The sequence below is a fragment of the Bison bison genome, unplaced genomic scaffold, assembly GCF_000754665.1.
Source record: "Bison bison bison isolate TAMUID 2011002044 unplaced genomic scaffold, Bison_UMD1.0 scf7180017864363, whole genome shotgun sequence".
Lineage (NCBI taxonomy): Eukaryota > Metazoa > Chordata > Mammalia > Artiodactyla > Bovidae > Bison > Bison bison.
In genome coordinates this window covers 3,553,335-3,563,013 of record NW_011494935.1, presented here as the reverse complement: position 1 = coordinate 3,563,013, position 9,679 = coordinate 3,553,335, and the positions used below count along the sequence as shown (strand labels likewise).

Genomic DNA, 9,679 nt, shown 5'->3' with positions numbered 1-9,679 from the left:
GTCAATATTGTTCAGCTTTGACTTTTTAAAATAGTTTTAATCTATTTATGGAAAATGATGATGGCTTTCCATGTATGAAAGTGATATAAAGTTTCCTTTGTAGTAAAAACAAATGAATTGTATGGAGAAAAGTATGGGTAAAAAGAAGTCAGGGTGAAGCACTTTTCACTCTGACTTGTGGGTAGTCCACTGATGAAGACTCCACACTTCCACTGCAGGGGGCACAGGTTTGACCCCCAGAGCTAAAGATCCTGTGTGCAGTGTGGCATAGCCAATTAAAAAACAAAAGAGAGAAGAACTCAGGGTGGTACCGAGGAAAGAAGAATGAAAAAATCCCATTCAAGGTTAGGGATGATCTGTCCAAGGGACAAGCAGACCCCCCTCCTCCTCTCCCATGCCCCGAACAGACACCGCAATCAGGCAGGGACACTTGCTCAGGCCAGGTGCGGCCTTGGCATCTTCCCTGATGCAGGGATCCAGGCACCTACCGGGGGCTCAGAGTGACCTTTCTGATCACCTTTCCCATCCCACTGCAGCCTCTCCAAGTTTCTCCCTGGCCCCCCATCCAAGCCCGCTAGTTCAATCCATGACGTTTCAGTTCCTGCCTGGTACACACATAACCCCTTTGTCATCTCATAGACTCCCATTTCTCCTCAGTTCCTCATTGGTCCTCCTGGCCCTCTCATACCAGTGGGTAAGCTGAGGCCCAGAGGAAGGACTCCGCAGTGAATAAGCAGAGACCGCAGCCACGCTGAAGCACCGCTCCTGGCTGCCGCGTCCATCCCAGTGTCTGCGCAGCCTCGGCGCCCAGCAGCGGCGAGTCCTGCCCCTGCTTCTGATGCACTTTCTTGTGGCCCATCTGAGAGTCAGTGTGTCACCCTCCCAGGGGACATGCGTCTCGAGAAAGAGTGATCTCTCCACCCTGAGTGTGGATGGCAGGTAGGGGCAGGGACCACAGAGATGTGCCCACGACACCTCTCGAGCACCGCTTGTGCCCTCTCTCTGGGGCCGGGGGTCTTACGTCCATACGTGTCCACACCCCAAGTCTCTGTGGTGACATGGGACCCACAGGGACCTCAGGGCCAAGGTGTGGCCTGCACAGCCATCTGCAGGGGTTTCCCATCTCCACCAGCCAGAACTGCCCCAAGACACTAGAGAACAAAGAGAGCTTCTGGAATGAGCAGAAAGTCTTGTTATACCAGTTTTATTGATATGGCTTTACAGCCCCCCGCAGAGCCCTACCGGCCAACTCAGGCCAGCTCAGGCCACTTTCTTGCTCACGCGCTCGTAGATCACGCCTCCAAAGGTGGAGACCTGGAAGAAACAGCGGGAACAGAGGGAGTCACTGCAGGGAGCCCAAGGTGACCATGGGGCCTAGGGAAGGTAGACTGGCCTCTAGTCCCAGCCCTGATGGTATGTGGCACCGTTTCTCTGGGCCTCTGGTTCCCAGTTTGCTGCAAGGCTCACTCTGTTTACTTTTATGTGGCCAAAGTGTTAACATGTTGGCACGATGTGGCTGTCCTTGGGATAAACTTCAACTCGTCCACCCATTTCATTTCACCCATGCCAGTCACATTCCCCCCAATACTGAGCTTGTCCCATTGTAGAGATGAGAAAGCTAAATGTTAGAGAAGTCAATCACCCCTCTGAGGAAGGCCACACTCACCCTCTACACCATTTAGCATTTATGGGGCCCCTGTGCTCAGTGATGGGGAGATACAGTCTCTGCCCTTGGGAAGTATAAGGTTTTGTGGAAGAGGCTGAAAAGAGGATGCTGTTCAGGAGAGGCCCGCTGTGTGCAGCACCCTGGGCTCAAGGCCAAGACACGCTGTCATCGGATGTGCTTATAGCATCAGTTGGTCCTGATGCCCAGCAGAGGAGAGCTGCTTTCTTGTGGGAGGGGATGGGTGGCAAATGGAATTTTGTGGAAGCAGTTTTGCCTAAGGGCAGCAGTACAGTGATGTGTGATTTTCATATGGGGTGGATGGAGGATGGAGTGGAGGGGGAGGCCAGGGCTCTGCCTAGAGGAGAAGTGATGAGAGAAGGGGTGCTGGTGGTGGGCGGAGGCAGGAAGAGGGATGCTCACAAAATGCATCCCTGTGGGTGAAGAAGGAGGAGGGTGTCCAGAATAATTCTGGGTCTCCAAAGATGGGAGGAAATATGCAACCAAGACCACTTCTCTCTGGTACCTAGTCTGTCCATGTGCATATGTGTATGTGCATTCTTGTGCGTGTGTGTGTGTGTGATGGCCATGAACTCTGGGCACTGCTCCCACTGTACAGACTCCATGGTCAGGTGCCCCCAGGAATTAGGAAACATTTGTTTCTTTTGGGAAGATGAGTTCTCCTGTCGGGCACAAATGTGCTTCATTCTGCCCTGGGTTCTCCTTGTACCCCTCACAGGCTCTGCCCTGGGTTCTTCCTGCACCTCTCCCAGGCTGGGGAGCCTTGCCTCTGGGAGTCAGTGTCCTCTAGCTTTCATCAGATTGTCCAGGAGGTCAATTTCCATCCAGAAAAAAACGCTCGTGCCTGTGCTTAGTTGCTCAGTCGTGTCTGACTCTTTGCAACTCCATGGACTATAGCCCGCGTGGCTCCTTTGTCCATGGGATTCTCCAGGCAAGAATACTGGAGTGGATTGCCATTTCCTTTTCTCAGGGGATCTTCCCAACTCGGGAATCAAACCCTCATCTGCTCCATTGGCAGGAGGATTCTTTACTGCTGAGCCATTGGAGAAGCCTATGCCATATACATATGTGTATGTATATGTGGGTATACATATATGTACACAGACATATTTTAAAACACTATAGTTTTTTTTTTTTTAAACTAAAATGAAGGGAGGGAAAGAAGACCCATGGCCTGGGAAGAGCAGGCAGAGTTTAGAAATCAGCCAATTTCATCTGCCTCCCCCACAGACTAGCTGTGTGGCCTTGGGCAAGTTGCCTATGTCTCTGAGCCTCTACGGCTTCTCTGTAAAATGGGAGTAATGTGAGGGCATTGAGGCTCTGGAGCCATGTGCTGCTTTTCTCTAGACTGGACTTGGGTGAGGAACACAAGGAAACGGGGAAGAGATTGCAAGATAGAGAGGAATGAGGGTGGCAGACCCTGCCTCCCTCAGCATGTCCTCCTGGAGAGGCTTGGGGAGGACAGCCCAGACCTCCCCTGGGGGTACTCTAGCCCAAGACATAGGCTCACGAGGGGGAAATGACCGACATGTAGAAGCATCTTCCTTTTTCTCGTCACCTCATATCCGTTTCCTTCACCTAAGGAAACTGTGGAGCCCCTGGGGAAAGAGTTGAATGGGGGATGGAGCACCTCCAACCTGTGTTTACTAAGAGCCCACCTGCCAGTGCAGGAGACACAGGAGACGAGGGCTCAATCCCTGGGTCAGGATGATCCCCTGGAGGAGGAAACGGCCTGTGGGACGGGTCAGTCCACAGGTGTGTGAGTTGGCCCCGCCAACATTTTTTTAGAAATCTTTTAATTAGTTGCCAATATTGGCTACTCTGGAAATTTCACTTGAAGTGCCAGTTTCCAGCTTCTCTTGCAACACCAGAAGATAGAGCATTCAGGGCCTGAAGTCCCTCATGGAAGTGGGGGAGTGGCAGCTGTGCTTGGGCCCACCAGGACTCCCTGCTTCATTTATACTCTGGGAAGTCCAGACTTGTGCCCCTGAGGTGGCTGAGTGCGGGCACTGGAGTCTGGCGCCTAACACCAAATTCCTGCTCTGTCAAAAAAGCTCTGTGCCTTCTGGCCAATCTCTTAGTCACCCCGTGCCTCAGTCTCCTCACCTGCAAAATGGGGATAAAAACCCTTACCTAACAGCATGATTGTGAAGATCAGATGAAGTCATGTGCATCCAGCGATCAGCACAGAGCCCATGCCTGTGAAGCCAGCTTCCCAGAGGCCTGCCTCTCAGGGCAGAAGAACATCCTCTATATTATGTGGGAACCAGCAGGACACTTACCTCCACCAGCTTGCCATCCACAATCTCTACGGTGTGGTGGTAGTTGGCAGAGTCCACGACCACTTTCCCACCCTCCATCTTCACAGTGACCTGAAAGAGAAGCAAAAAGCAGCCTGAGTTGCAGAGCCCCCACAAATGCAGACCAGCCCTCGGGGGTGAATGGACCTGCCTCCAGCCCCAGCAGTCCCCCTCTAGGAAGTAATTTGTCCTATAGACATGGGATGCTACAGTCCATGGGATCGCAAGGAGTTGGGCACAACTGAGCAACGGAAAACAACAACAACAAAGACATGTGATTGCATATATCCAAAGATACAGATAATCTGTGCAAGCCACTGGACCTTCCTGTGCCTCGGTTTTCTCATCTCAATAATGGGGGTAGTACTGGTACCTACTCCATGGGGTTACTGTGAAGATTAAGTGATTTACTGTCATATATGTGGGCTTCCCAGGTGGTTCAGTGAAGAAGCGAAGAATCTGCCTGCCAATTCAGAAGGGGAGGCTTTGATCCTGAGGTCAGGAAGATTCCCTAGAAGAGTCAGACGTGACTGAGCAGTCACACATGATATCATGATATATGTAGAGTGCTTAGAGCAGTGCCTGGCTCCCTGCTAAGCACTCCTTGTTAGCTGCAGACTCTGTTATGATCATCGTTATTAAGTGATGCTGATGTCATCCGAGAGTGTTGATTGCAGAATTGTTTGTAACAGTGAACAACCTAAATATTCAACTTATGTTATCCTCCAGTCAATAGCCTAAATATCTATTAATGAGGGAATGGTGACTAGCATTTCCGTACTGTTGGACACAATACCACCATTAAGAAAAGACTAAGGCAACTCAATATGTGCTGACACGGAAAGATACCGTGAGAAGTTGTTAAATTTTTAAAATACCCAAGTGGCAGAATATCAATATTATGACTGCTTATCCCCACCCTGGCAATCTGAGGAGCAGAATACTTTCTTGGTCAGGGTTGGGGGCTACAGAGGGGACCTGGGATGGGTGGAAGACCTGAGGGGCCATTGTGGGTAGGAAGGGGATAAACAGCCAACTTTCACTTCTTTGCTACCCATGATTGCAGTTTCGAACCCAGATGAGTCTAGTTCTAGGGCCTGGGCAAATCTCTAGGTCACACTACAGGCAGCATAAAAATGTGGTTATGCTCTCTGGAACCAGACTGCCTGGGTGTGCAGGCCCAGCCTCGCTGTGGGATCTAGGCAACTATTTAATCACATGACTCAGCCCAACTCCCCCATCTGTAAAGTGGGGCAGTAGTTATAGCAACCTCACGGGCTTACCTGCATTAAGATACGGGACAGATCCAGCTAGTGTTGGGGATATATGTGTGAAGGATTCGGCAGATGGGAACAATTTTTATCATCATTATTGTGTCCATTATTGACGTATCATTAAAAACCAAGAATGGCTAAGTTGCCAAGTAACTCAAGCTCTTAATGCTGTAGACTAGACTTGAGAAGAAGGGCATCCCCAGTGGTGCTAGTGGTAAAGAACCCACCTGCCAATGTAGGAGACACAGGAGACCTGGATTTGATCCCTTGGTCAGGAAGATCCCCTGGAGGAGGGCATTGCAACCCACTCCAGTGTTCTTGCCTGGAGAACCCCATGGACAGAGGAGCCTGGCAGTCTACAGTCCAGAGGGTCACAAAAGAGTTGGATGCGACTGAAGCGACTTAGCACTCACACACAGACTCAAGAAGAAGCCTCAGCTTAGGGAGCAGCCCCAGGGGACATGGTGGGGACCAAGAAGTCAGCCAGAGGCCTGGGGAAGGAGGGCGGGGTAGCCAGCAGGCTCTCACCTTGAACTTCTTGTTTCCCACGGTCTCCATCTCAGTTTCCTTGCCAATGGTGAAACTGTTGGAAATGGAGTGGCCCCCAGGGTAGTGCTGGGACCAGGTGAAGTTCTGCCCGTCCTGCTGTATCTCTGAGATGACCTTGAAGTTGCGGCCCTTTTCAATCCTGTCGCTGGAGAGCCCTGGGCCCGGGGACAAGCAGAGTGGCCGTGTAAGAGCTGCCTACAACCTGTGGCTTTGGGCACGAGCTTGCTTCCCCCATGGCAGGTTAGCGTGACAGTCAAGAGCACAAGCCCCAGTTCTGTCATGAGCCATGTGGTCTGGGCAAGTTACTATCTCTCCAAGGCTCAGAGTTTTCCTCCGCAAACGGGATAATAAGGCCCATTTCGCAGGACTGTTGCAGGGGTTAAATGACGGTGATTGTGTCTGGTAAAACTGCCGGCATGGAGTTGACAATAATAGCTGCTCTTCTTAATTATACTAGAAATTTACTACTGTACTACTAGAAACTAGTATAGTAAAAAGTAGTATGCTAGAAATTTCCCACGCTCACAAAGTCCTAAAATGAATGAGACCTGCAAGACTGTCTTCTAATGCTCTTGTTTTACAGATACGGATTCCTGCAACTAGACTGTTGTAGGTGAAGCCAGGTCACTGTTCCTTCAGGGCCAGTCCCAGTACTTGACTCAGAAGGGCTCTTTCCTCCCCATGGCCCCAGCCCCTGCTCTTGGGGCCCCTTTCCTACCTGGACCCAGGTAGGGCCCAGGTCCCCTGCGGCTGTCCTCTGAATCTAGACAGCTGCACTGCCTCACACTTGGCTGACACACCAAGATTTCTGCAGGATTGTCAAGTCCACTGTCTCTTTGGTTCCTCTCAACCAGTGTTACGAATCGAGCAGTCAGAAGAGTGGGGTGTTTGATCTCCACCCATGGTGCCTAGCACTGTAAGAGGCCATTGTTTGCTGAATGATGGAGTGAACGAGTAGCTTGTCAACCCTGGTCTCTGTGTTCCCACCCCTTTGTCACCTCTCCCCAGGCAGCATGTGGTGAGATCACTCATCTCATCCTGGGCTCCTGGGGGGTCTCATGACCTCTGGCACTGATGCATGACCGTGGGCAGTTCTTGCTGAAATGCCCCATCAGTAACATTAGGTTGGCCCATGCATATAGCAAGCATTCAATAAATGTTTGAGTGAATAAACCAATCAACTCTCCATCTCACCCATTACTAGCTTTGTGACCTTGCACTAGTCACTCACCTTCTCTGAGCCTCATGGATTTTGGGTTCCCTGTGCAGAGCTGGCTGTGACGCCCAACCCCAGGAAGGTGCTCTCAGGAGCTCACTCACCCAGGCGCTTCATGAACTCATCGTAGTTCTTCTCACTCTCAGTCTCGTACTTGCCAGTGAAGGCCATGCTGCCGAAGAGCTGGAGCCTCTGGAGCAAAGGATGAGAAGGAAGAGCTGTGGTGCTGAGGGGCCTGGTGCCTCCGCTTATAAACCCTCCTGGATGCTGAGGCTCAGCCCCAAAGTCACCCCACTTCTCCTTCCCACCCATGAAGAGGAAGCACTTGCAATTTTATGATGTGGGCAGGACGTGGAGGAGCAAAAACCCCGAGGTTATTCACCCTGGGGACTTGCTGGCTGGAATCCCATTGCCACTGGCAAGGCTAGGGATGGCTCTGCTGCAGGGTTTGAGTGATCATCCATCTCTGCCCAGCCCTCCTCCATCCAGCCATCCATGTCCTCCATCCATGCTCCCAGCATCCCTCCTTTACTCAGTCACCCCTGCATTCACTGACCGGAGTGTGTCAGGTACCTCAGTGTGGGGCCAGCACTGAGGAAACAGTGAGACATACCCACTTCCCCAGAGAGCTTCCAGTCTGGTCCAGTGACAGAACACACCTGCAGAGAATCCTCGTGCACACAGGATGGGGTGTCTTCTGGGACGCCCAGATCTGGGGAAGAAGCAGTGGGGTCCCGCTGGCTGGTGCAGCTTTGCATAGCAAGTGGCATTTAATACAGGTCTTCAAAGAATTTGGATGTTTAGAGAAGTGGTAAGTTTGGAAGAGGCAGATAACATTTTAAGTTGAGATCAATGTGATGAAGGTGGGTACGGCCACCAAGAAAGGAAACAATGAGTTTGTCTGTAGCAAAGAACACTTGCAGAAGCGCAGGCATGAGATAGGTATAGATGGTGTGATCATCTGCACCCATGGAGTGTAGCCCATGAGCCAGGGAGCCAATTGGAGGAGGCAGTGCCAGTTGCCCTAGAGACCAGCTATGTGCCAGGCATGGGCTGGGAGTGTGGCAAATTTCAGTCTGTTCCAGCTAAGCAACTGGGAGGGCCAGGCGTCCGGCCCCAACTTCCTGTCCCTGTTCTTCTGTGGTTGTGCTGGATCTCCATTGTAAGGCACGGCTTCTCTAGTTGTGGCACACAGGTTTAGTTGCCCCACAGCATGCAGGATCTTAGTTCCCCAACCAGGGATCAAACCCGTGTCCCCTGCATTGGAAGGCAGATACTTAACCACTGGACCACCAGGGAAGTCCCCTTGTCTCAATTCTGACTCTGACACCACTTCACACTCAAGGACTCCATCCCCTTGTGATAACTCCTGCCCTGCCTGTCTCGTGGGACTGCTCTCTGGATCAAATAGATTGGCCATGCAAAGTATGAAGCACTTACAAAGGCTTTCATGTTTATTATTATTAAGGAAAGTTTTGCATCTGTCTCCTTTTTTAAAGTCCCTTAGAATCCCCATCATCTATATGCAAAGCAGAATTCACCACAGTTGCTAACCTCAGACCTGGGACTGAGTGGTTTCTGAACTGATGAAACCAGTTTTGCCACATTCTGCAAATCTACAATTTTCAATTTTAGAATTCCTTACCCCAGCCAAGGGTCTTATTTTAACAACAACAACAACAACATCAACACATACCCATAGTGTCTCCCCTCCACCCTATCTTGGATTTTCTGATGCTAAATTATATATATTAAAATTTCATAATTCAGAGCAAGTGACAGTTCTGGCAGAGATGTCCTTGATAACAGTTGGTATCTGTCCTCTCAGACTTTTAAGTGAATACCTATACTTTCTTCTGCAAATAAGATTATATTGTTCTGTCATGTATTCTTTATGTAATGATGTAAGTACATGTGTGAATCATTACATAAAGGTATACCACATTCTATGGTATGTATATTTCACAATTTATATAACTATTGCTGGGCCTTTAGGTTGTTCCCAATCTTTTTCTGTTATAAATAACTCTGAGACAAAATTCTCATTCACTCCCCTTGGTGTACATGTCGGCTTATTTTACTAAGATTATTTGCTAAAGATGAATTCCTAGACATGCAATTCCTAGAACAAAGGGATTTTGTACCTAAAATTATATATAAACTTAGATGTAAGTTAAAAACTGTATCTATACTAGAACAGTTTACACTCCTATTTAGAGCATATGAGGATTTCCCTTCATTGATCCATTTCCCCTTATCCCCAAATGCCGCAACGAAGGATATTGAACGCTGCAACCAAGACCTGGCACAGCCAGGTGTATATGTATTTAATGGCAGCTTTATAGAAACATGGGGCTGTGTTTACAAAGCAGTGCTGAGCAAAGAAAAAGAGAATGGAATATTGCATTTACATGGTGCCTGTGGCTATTATAGGGCTTCCCAGGTGGCTCAATGGTAAAGAATCCAACTGCCAATGCAGGACCCAGGAGATGCATTGGCGACATAACAATGACAGTAATAGCTAACACCTACTGAGTGTTTACCATCCATTGGGCGTGATGCTGAGTGTTCTACATGGATTCTCTCATTTAATCTTCCAAACAACTCTATGAAGTAAATACCATTACTGTCCCCATTTTTTCAAGGAGGAAACCAG

The 9,679-nt window shown here is 49.6% G+C and overlaps 1 protein-coding gene across 1 annotated transcript; it reads right to left on the bottom strand.

Annotated features, from left to right (window-relative positions):
- Window positions 1-304: 304 nt before the first annotated feature.
- FABP6 (fatty acid binding protein 6, ileal) lies at window positions 305-7,595 on the bottom strand. Its single transcript, XM_010855313.1, has 4 exons — window positions 7,128-7,595; window positions 5,787-5,962; window positions 3,967-4,056; window positions 305-1,314 (listed from the first exon to the last, which is right to left on the bottom strand). Exons 1-4 carry the CDS (start codon window positions 7,333-7,335, stop codon window positions 1,261-1,263), a joined length of 528 nt encoding a protein of 175 aa, XP_010853615.1. The 5' UTR covers window positions 7,336-7,595; the 3' UTR covers window positions 305-1,260.
- Between the last annotated feature and the right edge of the window lie 2,084 nt (window positions 7,596-9,679).

Excerpts from the sequence above, each read along its gene's own strand:
- FABP6 (XM_010855313.1), bottom strand. The coding sequence starts at position 7,335 with ATGGGTGGGAAGGAGAAGTGGGGTGACTTTGGGGCTGAGCCTCAGCAT. Across the intron at positions 5,963-7,127 it reads TGAGTTCATGAAGCGCCTGG|GGCTCTCCAGCGACAGGATT; the intron begins GTGAGTGAGCTC and ends CCCCGGGCCCAG. Across the intron at positions 1,315-3,966 it reads TGGATGGCAAGCTGGTGGAG|GTCTCCACCTTTGGAGGCGT; the intron begins GTAAGTGTCCTG and ends TGTTTCTTCCAG.